The 21825-nt window shown below is 49.4% G+C and overlaps 2 protein-coding genes across 2 annotated transcripts in view; one reads left to right on the top strand and one right to left on the bottom strand.

The window, feature by feature from the left end:
* Positions 1-21825, top strand: part of LOC144595034 (uncharacterized) — a 311478-nt gene that overhangs the window by 147387 nt on the left and 142266 nt on the right. The window lies entirely within an intron of this gene.
* clpb (ClpB family mitochondrial disaggregase) overlaps positions 1-21825 on the bottom strand; it is a 114459-nt gene that overhangs the window by 29456 nt on the left and 63178 nt on the right. The window contains exon 7 of the mRNA XM_078401972.1: positions 17022-17136. Coding sequence (XP_078258098.1) covers positions 17022-17136 — 115 coding nt within the window. The remainder of the gene's footprint in view (positions 1-17021; positions 17137-21825) is intronic.

The raw sequence follows: 21825 nt of genomic DNA, 5'->3' as shown, positions 1-21825 counted from the left end.
GCGCCGTTGCCGTGGAGATGGGGACCAGGGAGCGCTGGAGGGTGGGTGGGGGGGGGGGGGGGGGGGGGTGGGGGAAGAAACATAGAAACTACAGCTTGGCTTAAACAATAACCACACACAAAGCGTTGGAGTAACTCAGCAGTACTTTGTGGTTAGGTACAAAGTGCTGGAGTAACTCAGCGGGAGAGAAGGTACGGGTGACGTTTCGGGTCGAGACCCTTCCTCAGACCCGAAACATCACCCATTTCTTCTCTCCACAGATGCTGCCTGACCCGCTGAGTTACTCCAGCACTCTGTGAAACGTCACCTATCCATGTTCTCCACAGATGCTGCCTGACCCGCTGAGTTACTCCAGCACTCTGTGAAACGTCACCTGTCCATGTTCTCCGGAGATGCTGCCTGTCCCGCTGAGTTACTCCAGCGTTTTGTGTCTACCTTCGATTTAAACCAGCATCTGCAGTTCCATGTGTAGGAAAAAAAACTGCAGATGCCGGTTTCAATCGAAGGTAGACACTAAATGCTGGAGTAACTCAGCGGGTCAGGCAGCAACTCTGGAGAGAAGGAATGGGTGACGTATCGAGTCTGAAGAAGGGTCTCGACCCGAAACGTCAACCGTTCCTTCTCTCCCGAGATGCTGCCTGACCCGCTGAGTTACTCCAGCATTTTGTGTCTTGTGGTGGCTTAGAAACATGGAAAATAGGTGTAGGTGGAGGCCATTCAGCCCCTTTGGAGCCAGCACCACCATTCAATGTGATCATGGCTGATCATCCACAATCAGTACCCCGTTCCTGCTTTCTCCCCATATCCCTTGATTCCGTTAGCCCCCAAGAGCTAAATCTAACTCTCTCTTGAAATACATCATGCAAGAAGGGTGGGAGGACGAGGGAGGGGGCATGTGGGCCACAGCGATCCGTCGCCACCCGCTAATGCGAGGATTATTAATAATAAATTTAAATTAAATCTCTCCCCGCCACCCCCCCTCCCTCCCCCCTGAAATTGGCTTCCCGTGTTTAGTGGAAGGACACGCACCAGGGTTCAGGGTGACTTGCCTACAGATGCCTGCCTGCCTGCCTGCCTGCTCCAAATCCAATTTCCAGAAGGCTGAAATGCTTGAATAATAGAGACTTGATTGGATTACTGTGATAAATCTATACCAGTCTTTAATCTTTCCAAATGTACCAGGGGATAGCTTCCTCTTTGTATTGTGTGTGTGTGTGTGTGTGCGTGTGTATGTGTGTGTGTGTGCACGTGTGTGTGTGCGTGCGTGCATGCGTATGTGTGTGTGCGTGTGTGCGTATGTGTGTGTGCGCGTATGTGTGTGCGTGTGTGCGCGTGTGTGCGTATGTGTGCGTTTGTGTGTTTAGTTTATTGCCACGTGTACCGAGGTACAGTGAAAAGCTTTTTGCTGCGCGCTATCCAGTCAGCGGAAAGACAATACATGATTACAAATCGAATCATCCACAGTGTACAGACACAGGATGAAGGGAATAACATAAATAACGTTTAGTGCAAGATAAAGCCCCGTCAAGTCCGATCAAAGATAGTCCAAGGGTCTCCAATGAGGTAGATAGTAGCTCAGGACTGCTACCTGTTGTTGGTAGAATGTCTCACTTGCCTTATAACAGGTGTGTGTGTGTGTGAGAGTGTGAGCATGTGAGTGTGTGGGAGTGTGTGTTGTGTGGGAGTGTGTGCGAGTGTGTGTGTGAGTGCGTGTGTGAGTGTGAGCGTATGTATGAGAGTGTGAGCGTGTGTGTGGGAGTGTGTGTGAGTGTGAGCGTGTGAGCATGTGTGTGGGAGTGTGTGTGTGAGCGTGTGTGTGGGGGTGTGAGCATGTGTGTGGGAGTGTGTGTGAGAGTGTGAGTGTGTGTGTGTGAGCATGTGTGTGGGAGTGTGTGTGTGAGCGTGTGTGTGGGGGTGTGAGCATGTGTGTGGGAGTGTGAGCTTGTGTGTGGGAGTGGGAATGTGTGTGAGTGTGTGTGTATGTGTGGGAGTGTGTTTGAGTGTGATGTGTGTGTGTGTGAGCGTGTGTGCGTGTGTGTGAGAGTGTGGGGGTGTGTGCGTGAAAGTGTGTGTGTGTGTGTGAGTGGGTGTGTGAGTGTGAGAGTGTGTGTGTGAGTGTGTGTGTGGGAGTGGGAGTGTGTGAGTGGGTGTGTGAGTGTGAGTGTGTTGGTGTGAAGTCATCACGTAGCTAGGGTGATCAAAAAGGCTTTTGGTACATTGGCCTTCACCAACCAGACTACAGAGTTGAGCAGGTAGGAGGCCATGCCACAGTTGTACAAGGCATTGGTGAAACCACATTTAGAGTATTGTGCTCTTTATAGACGCACTCCAAAGACGTGCAGGTTTGCAGGTTAATTGGCTGGGCAAATATAAAAATTGTCCCTAGTGTGTGTAGGATAGTGTTAGTGCGCTGGGATCGCTGGTCGGCGCAGACCCGGTGGGCCGAAGGGCCTGTTTCTGCGCTGTATCTCTAAATCTAAAAGGGTTTCAAAATCAAGAGAGAAATCGATAGTATGAATGCACAGGATCTTTTGCCTACTCTGGGGGAATCGAGAACCAGAGGACATAGGTTTAAGATGAGGGAGGAAAGATTTACTAGGAATCTAGGTGGCATATTTTTTTACACAAAGGTGGTGGGTGTATGGAACGAGCTGCCGTTGGAGGTAGTTGAGGCAAGGACTATTATAACATTTAAGAGACATTTGGACAGGTACATGGAGAGGATAGGTTTGGAGGGTTATGGGCCAAGAGTGGGCAGGTGGGGCATGCTGGTCGGCAAGGGCAAGTTGGGCCGAAGGGCCTGTTTCCACGCTGTATGACTGTTTGACTCAAAATGAAAAAAAATTAAAATAAATCAAATAAGTCAAGTGTTTTACACTCACATGTCCAGAAAATGAACAATCAAATTCTTGCAGCAGCATAACAGGCCCTTCGGACCAACTAGCCCACACCGGCCAACAATGTCCCAGCTACCCTAGTCCCACCTGCCTGTGCTTGGTCCATATCCCTCCAAACCTGTCCTATCCATGTACCTGTCCAATTGTTTCTTAAACAATGGGATAGTCCCAGCCTCAACTAGCTCCTCCGGCAGCTTGTTCCATACACCCACCACCCTCTGTGTGGAAAGGTTACCCCCAGATTCCTATTAAATCTTTTCCCCTTCACCTTGAACCTATGTCCTCTGGTCCTCGATTCCCCTACTCTGGGCAAGAGACTCTGTGCATCTACCCGATCTATTCCTCTCATGATTTTGTACACCTCTACATGATCTCCCCTCATCCTCCTGCGCTCCATGGAATAGAGTCCCAGCCTGCTCAACCTCTCCCTGTAGCTCACACCCTCTAGTCCTGGCAACATCCTCGTAAATCTTTTCTGAACCCTTTCAAGCTTGACAATATCTTTCCTATAACATGGTGCCCAGAACTGAACACTATATTCAGTCTGAAGAAGGTGAATATAGGCCAATTTCTGAAACGTCACCCATTCCTTCTCTCCTGAGATGCTACCTGACCTGCTGAGTTACTCCAGCATTTTGTGAAATAAATACCTTCGATTTGTACCAGCAACTGCAGTTATTTTCTTACAATATTCTAAATGCGGTCTTACCAACGTCTTGAACAACTGCAACATGACCTCCCAACTAGATATGTAAATACAGTACTCTGTGGGATTATGTGTGAAACTTCATATTCATCTTCACACAACAGACAGAAAGTGTTGGAGAATCTGTAATCAGGCTTCTGAATGGTCCTTCCATAAGCTAGGGTACTGTCCGATTCACCTCTACCTCATTGCGGACATTGGACTTTGTCTGTGGAACTGATGCGCTACAAAGCTGAGATTTATATTCTGCACTCTGTATCTTCCCCTTTGCTCAACCTGTTGTACTTGAGTTTGAACTGACTGTATTTATGCATGGTATATCTAATCTCAATGGAGGGCATGCAAAACAAAGCATTTCACTGTATGTGTGGCCGGCACGGTGGCGCGGCGGTAGAGTTGCCGCCTTACAGTAAATGCAGCGCCGGAGACCCGGGTTCCATCCCGACTATGGGCGCTGTCTGTACGGAGTTTGTACGTTCTCCCCGTGACCTGCATGGGTTTTCCCCGAGATCTTCGGTTTCCTCCCACACTCCAAAGACGTGCAGGTTTGTAGGTTAATTGGCTTGGTGTAAATGTAAAAATTGTCCCTAGTGGGTGTAGGATAGTGTTAGTGTGCGGGGATCGCTGGTCGGCGCGGACCCGGTGGGCCGAAGGACCTGTTTCCGCACTGTATCTCTAAACTAAACTAAATAAAATAAACCAAAACCTAACTCAGTGGGTCAGGCAGCATCTCTGCAGTACATGGATAGGCAATAGATTGGCTTGGGACACTTCTTGGATATGGAATGAGCTACCAGAGAAGTTGGTTGAGGCACGTGCTATGTTTAAAATTCACTTGGACAGTTACGTGGATTGGAAAGGTTTAGAGAGATGTGCGTTTTCACAGGTGGACACAAAATGCTGGAGTAACTCAGCGGGTCAGGCAGCTTTTAGGGAGAGAAGGAATGGGTGACGTATCGGATCGAGACTCTTCTTCAGACCGTGTCGTCTCGACCCGAAACGTCACCCATTCCTTCCCTCCTGAGATGCTGCCTGACCCGCTGAGTTACTCCAGCATTTGGTGTCCACCTTCGATTTAAACCAGCATCTGCAGTTTTTTTTTCCTATGTGTTTTTTTCCTATCCTATGTGGTAGGATGGTTCAGTTGCCTGATAACAGCCGGGAAGAAACTGTCCCTGAATCTGGAGGTGTGCGTTTTCACACTTTTGTACCTCTTGCCCGATGGGAGAGGGGAGAAGAGGGAGTGGCCGGGGTGAGACTGGTCCTTGATTGTGCTGCTGGCCTTGCCGAGGCAGCGTGAGGTGTAGATGGAGTCACAGGGACGATGGCATTCTAGCAGTGCAGACACAGGAGAGGCCGGGGGACATTGTGCTGAGACAAACACAGTGGGACTTCAAGCCATAGCCCGGTCCTGAGAGGCAAGGGCTGATGCTGAGAGCTACAGTGGTGCACGCCAGGCAATAAATCCCCATTGGAAAGATGTCACTGGAAAGTTGTAAAAGCAGGACTGGGCAGCAAGAGGTCGCTGAGACAAGTAAAAGACATTTTTCTTCACTGGCCCTCTCCTGGGGTCTGATGAAAGGTTTCAGAGTGTGAAGTTAGCTAGATATTGATTCTCATAAATACAATGTATTACTTTACTGAGATCAATATGAGGGCAGTCTTCAGAAGGAAAGGCAGCAGAAATTGGCTCTCTCTTCTCTTATTGCACCACTAATGTTGCAATTCATTCTAGATCACCTTACTTGCCTCCATCAAGTCATAGATGCTGTGGAAAGGTATCAAACTGTGTTGGCATGACATGTGAAATCCCAGAAGCTCCATCAATCCTTAAAGGGCTATCTTCTACACAATACCACTCTGAAAGAAGGGTCCCCATCCGAAATGTCACCTATCCATGTTCTCCACATATGCTGCCTGACTCCCTGAGTTACTCCAGCACTCTGTGAAACGTCACCTGTCCATGTTCTCCACAGATGCTGCCTGACCCGCTGAGTTACTCCAGCACTTTATGAAACGTCACCTGTCCATGTTCTCCACAGATGCTGCCTGACCCGCTGAGTTACTCCAGCATTTATAGTTTAGTTTAGAGATACAGCGTGGAGACAGGCCCTTCAGCCCACTGAGTCCATGCCGATCAGCGATCCCCGCACACTTACACACTCCTACACACAAGAGGCACAATTTACAATTGTATCAAGCCAATTAACCTACAAACCTCTAAGTCTTTGGAGTGTGGGAGGAAACCGGAGCACCCGGAGAAAACCCACGCAGGTCATGGGGAGAACGTACAAACTCCATACAGACAAGCAATGGGAGTGGGGACTAGAAGGTAGGATAGAGGAAGGGAGGAGTGTGGCTTAGAGGCACAGTTTCAGCAGGGGAATGTCAAGAGGCACTTCTTAATATCTTTGCCACAGACGGCTGTGGAGGCCGTTAATGGATATTTTTAAGGCAGAGATAGATAGATTCTTGGTTAGTACGGGTGTCACAGTTTATGGGGAGAAGGCAGGAGAATGGGGTTAGGAGGGAGAGATAGATCAGCCATGATTGAATGGTGGAGAAAACTTGATGGGGCGAATGGGCAAATTCTACTCCTACTCCTTTTGACCTTATGGAGAAGGGTCTCAATCTGAAACGTCACCCATTCCTTCTCTCCACAGATGCTACCTGTCCCGCTGAGTTACTCCAGCATTTTTTGTCTATCTCCCTCGGCAATGCAGGAGGGAGGGCATGGACTCTGTGGGCCGAAGGGCCTGCTCGTGTGCTGTACTTTATGAGTAATGTCACACAGACCAGACTCCCCAACATTGACTCCATCTATATTTCACGCTGCCTCGGAAAGGCAGCCAACATCAGCAAATGGGGTTGAGAGGGAGAGATAGATTTTAGATTTTTTTTTTAGATTTAGAGATACAGCGCGGAAACAGGCTCTTCGGCCCACCGGGTCCGCGCCGCCCAGCGATCCCCGCACACTAACACTATCCTACACCCACTAGGGACAATTTTTACATTTACCAAGCCAATTAACCTACAAACCTGCACGTCTTTGGAGTGTGAGAGGAAACCGAAGATCTCGGAAAAAACCCACGCAGGTCACGGGGAGAACGTACAAACTCCGTACAGATGGCGCCCATAGTCAGGATCGAACCCGAGTCTCCGGCGCTGCATTCGCTGTAAGGCAGCAACTCTACCGCCGCGCCGCCCAGCCATGATTGAATGGCGGATTAGACTTGATGGGCCGAATGGCCTAATTTTACTCCTATCTCTTATGATATTAACGCAAAGACAAGTAGAAATATGGTCAACGGAAAATGTTAAAACCAGGAACAACAGATTTTTGTGGGAAGATAAACACAAAATGCTGGAGTTACTCATTGGGACAGGCAGCATCTCTGGGGAAAAGAAATAGGTGATGCTTCGGGTTGAGACCCTTCTTCAGATGCATTAAGATACAAATAAGTTATGATGTGTTTCCTCCAGGTGCTCCACTTTCATAGAACATAGAACTGTACAGCACAGGAACAGGCCCTTCGGCCCACCATATCCGTGCCAAAAACACGATGACAGGTTAAACTGATCCCCTCTGCCCGCATGTGACCCATATCCCTCCACTCCCTGCGTATCCACGCGCCTGTCTAAAAGCCTCTGAAACACCACTATCGTATCTGCCTCCACCACCACCCCTGGCAGTGCGTTCCAGGCCCCCACCCCCCTCTGTGTGAAAATAACTTGTCCCATTTACCTTTGGCCCTCTCACCTTAAAGCTATGCCCTCTAGTGTTGGTCATTTCCAAGCTGGCAAAAAGTTTCTGACTAATTGCCCTACCTCTGCGTCTCATAACTTTTATACCAGTCAAATCTCCCATGAACCTGTGATGGTCCAGAGAAAACAATCCTAGTCTGTCCAACCTCTCCCCATAGCTGGACACAAAATGTTGGAGTAACTCAGCGGGTCAGGCAGCATCTGTGGAGAACATGGATAGGTGACGTTTCACAGAGTGCTGGAGTAACTCAGCGGGACAGGCAGCATCTGTGGAGAACATGGATAGGTGACGTTTCACAGAGTGCTGGAGTAACTCAGCGGGTCAGGCAGCATCTCTGGAGAGAAGGAATAGGTGACATTTTGGGTCAAGAAGGGATTCAGTCTGAAGAAGGGTCTCGACCCGAAACGTCACCCATTCCTTCTCTTCTACGTCACCTATCCATGTTCTCCACAGATGCTGCCTGACCCGCTGAGTTACTCCAGCACTCTGTGAAACGTCACCAATCCATGTTCTCCACTGATGCTGCCTGACCCGCTGAGTTACTCCAGCATTTTGTGTCTACCTTCGATTTTTAACAGCATCTGCAGTTTTTCTTTCCTCCTTGTAGCTAATACCCTCAAATTCAGGCATCATTCTGGTGAACCTCCTCTGCACCCTCTCCAAAGCCTCCACATCCTTCGTGTAAAGGGGGCGACCAGAACTGCGCACAATTAATCCCAAAAGACAGAAGGATTACAAGGTTAATTGGCGTCTGTAAACTGCCTCGTGTATGTGTGAGTAAGCTTTACAATGTGGGTGAGTTGAAGAAAATATGGAGGGAATAAAAAGAAAAATGGGATTAATGTAAAATAGGTGCAGGAGGAGGCCATTCAGCCCTTTGAGTCATTCAATATAATCCAAAATCAGTACCCTGTTCCGGCTTTTTCCACATATCCCTGGATTCCCTTAGCTCTAAGAGCTAAATCTAACTCTCTCTTCTCCCCTCTCCCATCGGGGCAAGAGGTACAGAAGTGTGAAAACGCACACCTCCAGATTCAGGGACAGTTTCTTCCCGGCTGTTATCAGGCAACTGAACCATCCTACCACAACCAGAGAGCGGTGCTGAACTACTATCTACCTCATTGGTGACCCTCGGACTATCCTCGATTGGACTTTGCTGACTTTACTTTGCACCATAAGTTATTCCCTTTTCATGTATCTGTACACTGTGGACGGCTCGATTGTAATCATGTGTTGTCTTTCCGCTGACTGGTTAGCGCGCAACAAAAGATTTTCACTGTACCTCGGTACACGTGACAATAACAAAGTTATAGACCTAAATCTTGTGTGTTCTAAAGTGGGAGACGGGGAGGGGGCGAGAGTTAGGGAGGGGTATGGCCTGTTTGTGTGCTCAGCAGCTGAAGTTGTCTCAGGTAATTAGTTCCAGGCAGACATTTCCAGTTCCTCATTCACAAGGCTGTGGGATGATTGCAAGCAGAGTTTGTTGCAGGAGTGAGAGAAACTAAACTAAACTGTCTGGAGAGAAGGAATGGGTGACGTTTCGGTTCGAGACCCTTCTTCAGACTCGACCTGAAACGCCACCCATTCTTTCTCTCCCGAGATGCTGCCTGACCCGATGAGTTTCTCCAGCATTTTGTGTCTACCTTCCATTTAAACCAGCATCTGCAGTTGTTTTTCCCTAAACTGTAGGGAGTTTGCATGTTCTCCCTGTGACCGCGCGGGCATGTTTCCACGCTGCATCTCTAAACTAAACTAAAACCTTCCTCACCTGAGTGGACAGGTTAGCTGGTGGGCGTTGTGTGTGTGTGTGTGTGTGTGTGTGCGTGCGCGCGTGTGCGTGATTATGTGCGTGCATGTGCGTGTGTGTCTGTGTGTGTGTGTGCATGCGTGCGTGGGTGTGTGTGTCTATAAGCGTGCGTATGTGTCTGTGTGTGTCTGTGCGTGCGTGCGTGGGTGTGTGTGTGCGTGTCTGTGTGTGTGTGTGCGTGCATGTGTGCGTGCATATGTGTCTGTATGTGTGCGTGCGTGCGTGGGTGGGTGTGTGTGCGCGTGCATGTGTGCGTGCGTGTGTGGGTGTGTGTGTGCGTGCGTGCGTGTGCGTGCATGTGTGTGTGCATGCGTGTGCGTGTGTGTGTGCGTGCGTGTGCGTGGGTGTGTGCGTGTGTGTGTGCGTGCGTGTGGCTACTCTCCACCACTGACCTGTTGCAGACAGCAGCCAGTCCCTCTGCCTGTCATGTCCGCTTAAAATATTTTTTTCTAAGACCTAAGTCCATCTGTTCGCTCCAATTTAAGTCATTCAAATGGTGACATAAATGGTAGCAAGAGGCTAGGTCAGGAGCACTGTGCATCCCAGTGTTTACTTACAAGGGCAAATTGTTTCAGTAACAATGAGGACGACTGCGCGCATTCTGCTTAATAAGATTCCGCCTGGGCTGCCTGACAGACTGGGACGGTCTGGAATGACATGGGCCAGCGCTCAGTGAATGTATCCCACTCACTCCCCTCCATGCTGGGACCTCTCTCCCTCTCCTATTGTCCTGCCAACACCGTGTTTGCTGTTCCGATCTGCTTCCCCCTCCAGCCCTGCCCTGCCCTGCCCAATCAGCACCCCCCTCTCCACCCTGTTCCATCCTCACTCCCTCCCTCCCTCCCCTCCCTCCCTCCCTCCCTCCCTCCCTCCCCCTCTCCCTACCTCTCTCTCTCACTCCCACCAACCCTCCCTCCCTCCCTCCCTCCCCCTCTCCCTACCTCTCTCTCACTCCCACCAACCCACCCTCCCTCCCCCTCTCCCTCCCTCCCTCACTCCCACCAACCCCCCCTCCCTCCCTCCCTCCCTCCCTCCCTCCCTCCCTCCCTCTCTCTCTCTCTCCCTCTCTCTGCCCTCTATCCCCCTACAAGCCAGCTGTGAATGCTTGCTGCCATGGGTAATTGGCTAAGGGTTGATGAATGGGCTGGCACAGGTGGCTCCTGTCTGTGTCGGGCGGCAGGGTTTATGAAGAGGCTGCCGGGTCCTAATCGAATTTGGGGGGGAATTTCCTCGCAGCCTTAAGCGAGCCGATTATTGACCAAAGGAGGACACATCAGCCCCTATTGTCTGTAAGTCAAACTGTACAATGGCCTGTACCGATCCCCATCTGTCTCCCACCAACCAGGGGATGTTGAGTGCCTCCATACCCTGGTCGGCTAACGTAGCTTACAACCCAACATATGAACATTGGGTAGTTCATAAGGTCTAGGAGCAGAATTAGGCCATTCGGCCCATCGAGTCTACTCCGCCATTCAATCATGGCTGATCTATCTCTCCCTCCTAACCCCATTCTCCTGCCTTCTCCCCATAACCCCTGACACCCGCACTAATCAAGAATCTATCTGAAGAAGGGTCTCGACCCGAAACGTCACCCATTCCTTCTCTCCCGAGATGCTGCCTGACCTGCTGAGTTACTCCAGCATTTTGTGAATAAATCTATCTATCTCTGCCTTAAAAATATCCACTAACGTGGCCTCTACAGTGGTCTGTGGCAAAGAATTCCAAAGATTCACCACCTTCTGATTAAAGAAATTCCTCCTCATCTCCTTCCTAAAGAAACGTTCTTTAATTCTGAGGCTGTGCCCTCTGGTCCTGGACTCTCCCACTAGTGGAAACACCCTCTGTCCAGGCTGTATGTTTCAATGAGGTCCCCCCTCAACCGTCTAAACCCTAGTGAGTAAATGCCAACAAACGCTCATCATCTGCTAACCCACTCATTCCCGGGATCATTCTCGTAAACCTCCCCTGGACCCTCTGCAACGCCACAACATCCTTCTTCAGATATGGGGCCCAAAGCTGCCAGCAATGCAGTGGAACCAGTAGAAGCAAAGAACTGCAGATACTGCCTTACACCAAAGATAGACACCATGTGCTGGAGTAACTCAACGTGTCAACGCGCCAACCTTTTTCTCCACAGACGCTGCCTGACCTGCTGAGATACTCAAGCACTTTGTGTTCATCTTTGGTATGAACGTTGAATTCTCCAATTTCAAGGTAATGATCCTCCAATCCCCGCCTCATCTTCTTACCCCTTTTAGATCCTGGGGGAGAAATGCCAGCAGTTTAGCCAGAGTGCCACTCTGTATCTTCCCCTTTGCTCTACCTATTGTAGTTTTAGTTTTAGAGATACAACTTGGAAACAGGCCCTTCGGCTCACAGAGTCTGTGCCGACCGTCGATCCCCCGTACACTAGTTCTATCCTGTACACCAGGGACAATAGACAATAGGTGCAGGAGGAGGCCATTCAGCCCTTCGAGCCTGTACGCACCGCCATTCAATGTGATCATGGCTGATCATTCTCAATCAGTACCCCGTTCCTGCCTTCTCCCCATACCCCCTGACTCCGCTATCCTTAAGAGCTCTATCTAGCTCTCTCTTGAATGCATTCAGAGAATTGGCCTCCACTGCCTTCTGAGGCAGAGAATTCCACAGATTCACAACTCTCTGACTGAAAAAGTTTTTCCTCATCTCTGTTCTAAATGGCCTACCCCTTATTCTTAAACTGTGGCCCCTGGTTCTGGACTCCCCCAACATTGGGAACATGTTTCCTGCCTCTAACGTGTCCAACCCCTTAATAATCTTATACGTTTCAATAAGATCTCCTCTCATCCTTCTAAATTCCAGTGTATACAATTTAAAGAAGCCCGTTAACCTCCAAACCCACTCGTCTTTTGGATGTGGGAGGAAACCGGAGCATCCGTAGGAAACCCACGCGGTCGCAGGGAGAACGTACAAACTCCGTACAGACAGCACCCGAGGTCAGGAAAGGGTGACGTTTCTCGTCGAGACCCCTCTTCGGACTGAGAGTCAGGGCAGAGGATGTCTAGAGAAATGGAGGGGTAAGATCAAAGCAGAAGGTAGACACAAAAAGCTGGAGTAACTCAGCGGGCCAGACAACATCTCTGGAGAAAAGGAATAGATGACGTTTCGGGTCGAGATCCTTCATCAGACCGCTGAAGAAAGGTCTTGACCCGAAACATCACCTATTCTTTTTCTCCAGAGATGCTGTCAGACCCGCTGAGTTACTCCAGCTTTTTGTTTCTATCTTTGGTTTAAACCAGCATCTATAGTTCCTTATGTAGGAAAAAAAACCTGCAGATGCTGGTTTAAATTGAAGGTAGACACAAAATGCTGGAGTAACTCAGCGGGTCAGGCAGCATCTCGGGAGAGAAGGAATGGGTGACATTTCGGGTCGAGACCCTTCTTTAGACAGCACAGATGATCAAAGCAGAGTTTTATGCACAAACTGACAGAGTGATGTGTGCCAGAAGTGTGCGGTTGGGGGGGGGGGGTGGACTAGTGCAGCTCACAGTGATGAGAGCAGGCAGCTTGTGGGAGTGTGCACAAACTCAGCGTGAAGGCAAAACAACTCAATCTTTCTCTTTCCTCCGCAAAGTCCAGAATAAAGGATGAGTTGAGAAGGAAGCTCCTGTCAAAATTAATTTTCCAGAGTGCGGCTTCGGGGCGATTTGGGAAGTGGTGAAATTGCTGGGATGTGCTGGGTCTGGCTTGCCCGTGATTTAGGGCCGCTGCCTGACAGGCCGTTGGGGCCAGGGCAATGGGCACTGGGGGAGGACCTGCAGCCTGCGGGGGTGCAGTTTGCCTCATGCCTCTCTGTCGCTGCCGACCCCCGCACGGCAGCTCAATGACTTCTGCCGTCGACGGCCCTCGGCCACGCTGATGCAAAGGCACTTTCATCATCGATGGGGTAATGGGCGCCGCGGGAGCCCTGCGGAGAGACGCTTGCTGACGGATCGCTCCCAACCTCTTCCTAATATCGCTCTCGCCCAGCGCACCGCAGCGCACCGCAGCGCAGCGCAATGCTCCTCCTCCCTGTCTCCGCTCGCCACAGACGGTACAAGCCCAGTCCTCAGTGTGTTGCCGTCTATGTGCGGGAAGGAACTGCAGAGAGTCATCGAGTGAAGATAGGCACAAAATGCTGGAGTAGCGTAGCGGGACAGGCAGCATCTCTGGAGAACATGGATAGGTGATTAGTGCGGGTGTCAGGGGTTATGGGGAGAAGGCAGGAGAATGGGGTTGAGAAGGAAAGATAGATCAGCCATGACTGAATGGCGGAGTAGAACCGATGGGCCGAATGGCCTAATTCTGCTTGTGAACATGACATTTCGGGCCAATAGACAATAGGTGCAGGAGGAGGCCATTCGGCCCTTTGAGCCAGCACCGCCATTCAATGTGATCATGGCTGATCATTCTCAATCAGTATTTATTCACAAAATGCTGGAGTAACTCAGCAGGTCAGGCAGCATCTCAGGAGAGAAGGAATGGGTGACGTTTCGGGTCGAGACCCTTCTTCAGACCAATCTCAATCAGTACCCCGTTCCTGCCTTCACCCCATACCCCCTGACTCCGCTATCCTTCTTCAGGACCCTTCTTCAGAATGTAGAAGGGTCCAGACCGGAAAAGTCACCTCTCCATATTCTCCGGGGATTCTCGGGTTACTCCAATACTTTGTGTCTTTTTTTGTGTGTAAACCAGCATCTGCAATTCCTCGTTTCTGCTTTTCACTGTAAAACACATGGCAACAATAAACCTCCGATATCTACACTCTGTGTGGGACTGGCTCGGTATACCTGCAACATCTCAATGCAAGATTATATTCACCTCCCTCTCAAGCTGAAAAGCAGTCTTTAACAGAACGGCACATTATAAATCTTATTACGGGATTGTCTCTGTAGCTGTGCATGACCAAAGGCTTTTTCCTTACAAAATAAGAAAATGCCTTTCTTTTCCCATTAAATTGATCGGCCACCTGATTGAATTACCCCTGAACATCCGGCTCCATTTTCATAAGAATCAAGATAGCGAGCAGCTAATGTCATTGGGCCTTGGGTCATTGCACATCACAGGTCCCGTACACCAACCAACAAACCACGCCTCACCCGCAAGGCAAAGCCCCGAACATTATTTTTCTCTGTCTCTTTAGTGTTTGTTTAGTTTAGAGATAGACAATAGACAATAGGTGCAGGAGGAGGCCATTCAGCCCCTCGCGCCAGCACCGCCATTCACCGTGATTGGCCTTCATAACGAGAGGATTTCAGTATAGGAGTAAAGAGGTTCTTCTGATTGGCCTTCATAACGAGAGGATTTCAGTATAGGAGTAAAGAGGTTCTTCTGCAGTTGTACAGGGCCCTGGTAAGACCACATCTGGAGTATTGTGATTTAGATTTAGATTTAGATTTAGAAATACAGCGCGGAAATAGGCCCTTCGGCCCACTGAGTCCGCGCCGCCCAGCGATCCCCGCACACTAACACTATCCTACACACACTAGGGACAATTTTAAAAAAAACATTTACCCAGCCAATTAACCTACATACCTGTACGTCTTTGGAGTGTGGGAGGAAACCGAAGATCTCGGAGAAAACCCATGCAGGTCACGGGGAGAACGTACAAACTCCGTACAGACAGAGCCCGTAGTCAGGATCGAACCTGAGTCTCCGGTGCTGTATTCGCTGTAAGGCAGCAACTCTACCGCTACGCCACCGTGACGCCCTCTGTGTACAGTTTTGGTCTCCTAATTTGAGGAAGGACATCCTTGTAATTGAGGCAGTGCAGCGTAGGTTCACGAGATTGATCCCTGGGATGGCGGGACCGTCATATGAGGAAAGATTGAAAAGACTGGGCTTGTATTCGCCGGAGTTTAGAAGGATGAGAGGGGATCTTATAGAAACGTATAAAATTATAGAAGGACTGGACAAGCTAGATGCAGGAAAAATGTCCCCAATGTTGGGGCGAGTCCAGAACCAGGGGCCACACAGTCTGAGAATAAAGGGGAGGCCATTTAAAACTGAGGTGAGAAAAAAAAAAATCACCCAGAGAGTTGTGAATTTGTGGAATTCTCTGCCACAGAGGGCAGTGGAGGAAAAATCACTGGATGAATTTAAGAGAGAGTTACATAGAGCTCTGGGGGCTAGTGGCATCAAGGGATATTGGGAGAAGGCAGGCACGGGTTACTGATTGTGGATGATCAGCCATGATCACAATGAATGGCGGTGCTGGCTCGAAGGGCCGAATAGCCTCCTCTTGCACCTATTTTCTATGTTTCTAAGTTTCTTGACTCCGCTATCTTTAAGAGCTCGAGCTAACTCTCTCTTGAAGGCATCCAGAGAATTGGCCTCCACTGCCTTCTGAGGCAGAGAATTCCACAGATTCACAAATCTCTGGGTGAAAACGTTCTTCCTCATCTCCGTTCTAAATGGCCGACCCCTTTTTCTTAAATGTGGCCCCTGGTTCTGGACTCCCCCAACATCAGGAACATGTTTCCTGCGAAACATCGAGGGAAATGGCCCTTCAGCCCCTCCTAGTCCGTGCTGACCAACAATCTATGCTATGCACTAGGGACGATTTACAGTGCTGACCTACTATCTACCTCTTTGATGACCCTCGGACTATCCTTGATTGCACTTTGCAGGCTTTACCTTGCACTAAACGTTATTCCCTTATCATGTATCTGTACACTGTAAATGGATTGATTCTAAATCATGTGTTGTCTTTCCGCTGACTGGTTAGCGCGCAACAAAAGCTTTTCACTGTACTTCGGTACACGTGACAATAAACTAAACTGAACTGAAGTTTGGAGTGTGAGAGGAGACTGGAGCACCTGGAGACCGCCCTTTTACCCGTGCCCAACATGATGCTGGGCGGTCACGGTGGCGCAGCGGTAGAGTTGCCGCCTTACAGCGAATGCAGCGCCCGAGACTCAGGTTCGATCCTGACTACGGGCGCCGTCTGTACGGAGTTTGTACGTTCCCCCCCGTGACCTGCGTGGGTTTTCTCCGAGATCTTCGGTTTCCTCCCACACTCCAAAGACGTGCAGGTTTGTAGGTTAATTGGCTTGGTGTAAATGTAAACATTGTCCCTAGTGGGTGTAGGGTAGTGTTAGTGTGCAGGGATCGCTGGTCGGCACGGACACGGTGGGCCGAAGGGCCTGTTTCTGCGTTGTATCTCTAAACTAAACTAAACCATACTGAATGTGTAGGCAGAAAGTGCAGCTGCTGGTCTAGACCGAAGGTAGACACAGAATGCTGGAGTAACTCAGCGGGACAGGCAGCATCTCTGGAGAGAAAGAATGGGTGACGTTTCGGTTTGAGACCCTTCTTCAGACCTTCTCCTTCTCGCCAGAGAGCCTGTCTGTCCCGCTGAGGTACTCCAACATTTTGTGTCTATCTGCGGTTTAAACTAAACTAAACATAGAGTCATAGAGTGTTACAGTGTGGAAACAGGCCCTTCGGCCCAACTTGCCCACACCGGCCAACAATGTCCCAGCTACCCTAGTCCCACCTGCCTGCGCTTGGTCCATATCCCTCCAGACCTGTTCTATCCATGTACCTGTCCAACTGTTTCTTAAACGATGGGATAGTCCCAGCCTCAACTACCTCCTCTGGCAGCTCGTTCCATACACCCACCACCCTCTGTGTGGAAAAGTTACCCCTCAGATTCCTATTAAATCTTTTCCCCTTCACCTTGAACCTCTGTCCTCTGGTCCTGGATTCCCCTGCTCTGGGCGAAAGACTCTGTGCGTCTACCCGATCTATTCCTCCCATGACTTTGCATCGTTCCTGTGATGGGGCTACCGGAACGTTCCGCAGTGCCTTGTGTGTACGTGCCTGCAGCAACAGTGGCGATGGCTGTCTCCTGCCCGATGATGTGCTCCTTCAGTCTCTGCTCCAGCGGGAACCGTCTGCGTTCCTCTGCCTCGCGCCTCCTCTGCAGCTCCTGGTACTGCACCCGAGAGAAACACAACAACTTCAGGCAAAGTCTCCCCCAACAAAACCACCTTTTGTTTCCTTCAGTTTAGTTCAGTTAAGGAGACACAGCGCGGGAAACTGGCCCTTCGCCCAACTGAGTCTGAGCCGACCAGCGATCCTTGCACATCAACACAATCCAACACACACACTGGGGACAATGTTAATTTACAACTGCCGATTAACTTACAAACCTGCACGTCTTTGGAGTGTGGGAGGAAACCGAAGATCTCGGAGGAAACCGAAGATCTCGGAGAAAACCGTACAGACAGCACCCGTAGTCGGGATCGAACCCGGGTCTCCGGCGCTGTGAGGGGGCAACTCTACCACTGCACCACCATGCCTCCTGCTCACATAAACCTTTTAATGAATGAGGGCGGCACGGTGGCGCAGCGGTAGAGTTGCTGCCTCACAGCGCCGGAGACCCAGGTTCCATCCCGACCACAGGCGCTGTCTGTACGGAGTTTGTACGTTCTCCCCGTGACCTGCGTGGGTTTCCTCCGAAGATCTTCGGTTTCCTCCCACACTCCAAAGACGTGCAGGTTTGTAGGTTAATTGGATGGGTGTAAATGTAAAAATTGTCCCAAGTGTGTGTAGGATAGTAATAGTGTGCGGGGATCGCTGGTCGGCACGGACCCGGTGGGCCGAAGGGCCTGTTTCCACGTTGTATCTCTAAACTAAACTGAATCTCTCCCTTTACCTGCTTCCACTTATCACTTGCCAGGCTTTGCCCTGCCTCCACCTCTCTGCCAGCTTTCTCCCCCCTACTCCAGCCAGTCCCCACCCGATACATGGGTTAATCATGTTCTCCAGAGATGCTGCCTGACCCGCTGAGGTACTCCAGCACTTTGTGTCTTTTTTTAGTGTGAAGATGATCAGGCCTGTTTCTGTGCTTTCTCCAGAACAAGGGGCCACAGTTTAAGAATAACGGGTCGGCCATTTAGAACGGAGATGAGGAAGAACCTTTTCACCCAGAGAGTTGTGAATCTGTGGAATTCTCTGCCTCAGAAGGCAGTGGAGGCCAATTCTCTGGATGCTTTCAAGAGAGAGTTAGATAGAGCTCTTAATGATAGCGGAGTCAGGGGGTATGGGGAGAAGGCAGGAACGGGGTACTGATTGTGGATGATCAGCCATGATCGCATTGAATGGCGGTGCTGGCTCGAAGGGCTGAATGGCCTACTCCTGCACCTATTGTCTATTGTCTATTGTCTATTGCCTCCTCCTGCGCCTATTGTCTATTGACTATTATCTTCCTAGCAATCAATCAAACCTATCGAGAGCCTGGACCTTTGAGGAAGGGGAAAATATCAGAAAAGAAGTGTTGAGTTTAGTTTATTGTCACGTGCAGCGAGGTACAGGGAAAAGCTTTCACTGCGTGCAAGGGCAATTACTCGAAAATGGCATTTATTTTAGACGTTTTTACGAGGAAATTAAAACATTTTATTTCTTGTTCCCTGATTAAATTATTGAAAATATCCGTAGCTTTGCAATATATATTTTTTAAAGTTTAGACTATAAATCACAAGCAGCTCAGCCAACTGTTTAATATTTGAGCATTTAATCCGTTTGCTGTCTGAAGTGGAGCATTGGTTTCTGTCTGTGCACTGAGTCAAAGATGTGAATACTCAGGTGATCGAAGCACTCCCTCCCCTCTCCTCACACAGACAGACACACGCACACTCGCGCACACACACACACACGTACTCACACACACAGACCCCACACACACACACAGACAACACACACACAGACAACACACACACACACACAGACAGACACTCACACACACACACACACACAGACAGACACTCACACACACACAGACACACACACACACACATATTTACACACACACACAGACCCCGCACACACACACGCACACACGCAGACACCAACCACAGACACATACACACACAGACACGCACACACACACCAACCAGACACACACACACACACCAACCACAGACACACACAGACACCACACACACACACATACATACACACACACAGCAGACACACACTCAAGCAGAAACAGACAGACCCCGCACACACACACAGACATTCACATACACACACACACAGACCACACACACAAACACAGACCCCCCCCACACACACACACACACAAACACAGACCCCACACACACACACACAGGCACACACCGGTGTGTGTGAGTTGTTTAAATGATGCATCTTTTGCCGGCGGGTGGTGGAAGTGTCCTGGCTCACAGCCCAGGCACTGCCTTCACAAGGGAGCTGCCACTCAGTTATTGCCCCGTCTCAAGCCGACAAATGATGGATTCCATCAGTTTATTGAGTATTTGTTTTCTACGCATTCATTTTTTTTATGTAGGAAATTTCATTTCAGACAATTTATCATCAGTCACTTTCTAAAACATAATAAGTAAAGTGCTGTGGAGCGATGACATTTTCCGTGTGTGTGTGTGTGAGAGGCAGAGAATGACACACACACACGCGGTACACATACACACACTATACACACACACACTATACACACTATACACACAATGTACACACACTACACACACACACGCAATGTACACACACACAGCATCACACAATCACACACACACACACACACACACCACAGACACCACACAATCATACACGCTACCCCTCTCACCCTGGCCACAAACTCTTCGAAGCACTTCCCTCTGGAAGGCGACTCCGGACTGTCAAAGCAGCCACAGCCAGACATAAAAACAGCTTTTGTCCACGAGTAGCAGCTCTACTCAACAACCAAAAGTCTGTAGCCTCCTTTTGCTCTGGTTTATTTCCCTCACATGTTTAAACTGTAATGTTGTATTTTTAATGTTTGAATGTTTTATGCTTTATCCTTGATTGTTTACTGTATGTCGTGTTGTTCCTTGCGAGTGGAGCACCAAGGCACATTCCTTGTATGTGTACATACTTGGCCAATAAACATATTCATTACACACACACACACACACACACACGTTTGCATTCATCTATCGAGTCTGGGACTTTGCGTACGTGTGTCTCTGAGGGTCGGAGTATATTTAGTTTAGTTTGGTCCAAAACTGGACCAGTAACATGAGGCAGAGGGTGATTATGGATGGTTGTATTAAGTTTAGTTTAGTCTAGTCTAGAGATACAGCACGGTAATAGGCCCTTCAGCCCACCAAGTCTGCGCCGACCAGCAATCCCCGTACACTAGCACTATCCTGCACATTGGCTATAATTTACCATTTTTACCGAAGCCAATGAACCTACTAACCTGTGGGGTAGGAAGGAACTGCAGACGCTGGTTTACATCGAAGATAAACACAAAATGCTGGAGTAACTCAGCGGGACAGGCAGCATCTCTGGAGAGAAGGAATGGGCGACGTTTCGGGTCGAGACCCTTCTTCAAAAAAGGCAGGAACGGGGTACTGATTGTGGATGATCAGCCATGATCACTGTGAATGGCGGTGCTGGCTCAAAGGGCCGAATGGCCTCCTCCTGCCTATTGTCTATTGTCTAAACTGCAGACAATACAGAACTAGGAATGGAGGTGAGGAGGCAGAGGGATTTAAAGCAAGGACCGAGCTGGCACGGACTCATGTCCAAACTATCACCACAGCACGAGCCAACAGAGGTCACTGAGATGCTTATTGGTCAGGGCATTGCGGAGATGTCCTGCCCAATAAAAGGACTGCACAAGCTAGATGCAGGAAACATGTTCCCAATGTTGGGGGAGTCCAGAACCAGGGGACACACAGTCTAAGAATAAAGGGGAGGCCATTTAAAACTGGGGTGAGAAGAAACTTTTTCACCCAGAGAGTTGTGAATTTGTGGAATTCTCTGCCATAGAGGGCAGTGGAGGCCAATTCACTGGATGAATTTAAAAGAGAGTTAGATAGAGCTCTAGGGGCTAGTGGAATCAAAGGATATGGGGAGAAGGCAGGCACGGGTTACTGATTGTGGATGATCAGGCATGATCACAATAAATGGCGGTGCGTACAGGCTCGAAGGGCCGAATGGCCTCCTCCTGCACCCATTTTCTATGTTTCTATGTGTCCATGAGATATATCCTGCTCTTATCTGTAATAACGCCACAAGATCATCTTCATTCCCCTTCACCTTGAACCAATGTCCTCTGGTCCTCGATTCCCCTACTCTGGGCAAGAGACTCTGTGCATCCAGTCTATTCCTCTCATGATTCTGTACACCTTTATAAGATCACCCCTCATCCTCCTGTGCTCCTTGGAATAGAGACCCAGCTTAGAATAGAGACCCAGTCTAAACCCAGGGTTACAGGGAGAAGGCAGGAGAGATGGGTTGTGAGGGAAAGATAGATCATCCATGATTGAATGGTGGAGAAGACTTGATGGGCCGAATGGCCTAATACTGCTCCTATCATTTATGAACATAAACTATAAGCAGCAGCATTGCATCCCTTGGTTGTAATCTATATGACTATCTATACACTGTAAATGGCTCGATTGTAACCATGTATTGTCTTTCCGCAAACTAAACTGTACCTGTAACAGCGTAAGAAGGAACCGCAGGTGCAGGTTTAAACCGAAGATAGACACAGACTGCTGGAGTAACTCAGCGGGTCAGGCAGCTTCTCTGGAGAGAAGGGATGGGTGACGTTTCGGGTCAAGACCCTTCTTCAGACAAGTCTCGACCCCAAATGTCA

This window comes from Rhinoraja longicauda, chromosome 7, assembly GCF_053455715.1.
Source record: "Rhinoraja longicauda isolate Sanriku21f chromosome 7, sRhiLon1.1, whole genome shotgun sequence".
In the NCBI taxonomy this organism is placed as follows: Eukaryota; Metazoa; Chordata; class Chondrichthyes; order Rajiformes; family Arhynchobatidae; genus Rhinoraja; species Rhinoraja longicauda.
This window is presented reverse-complemented; position numbering and strand designations above follow the sequence as displayed.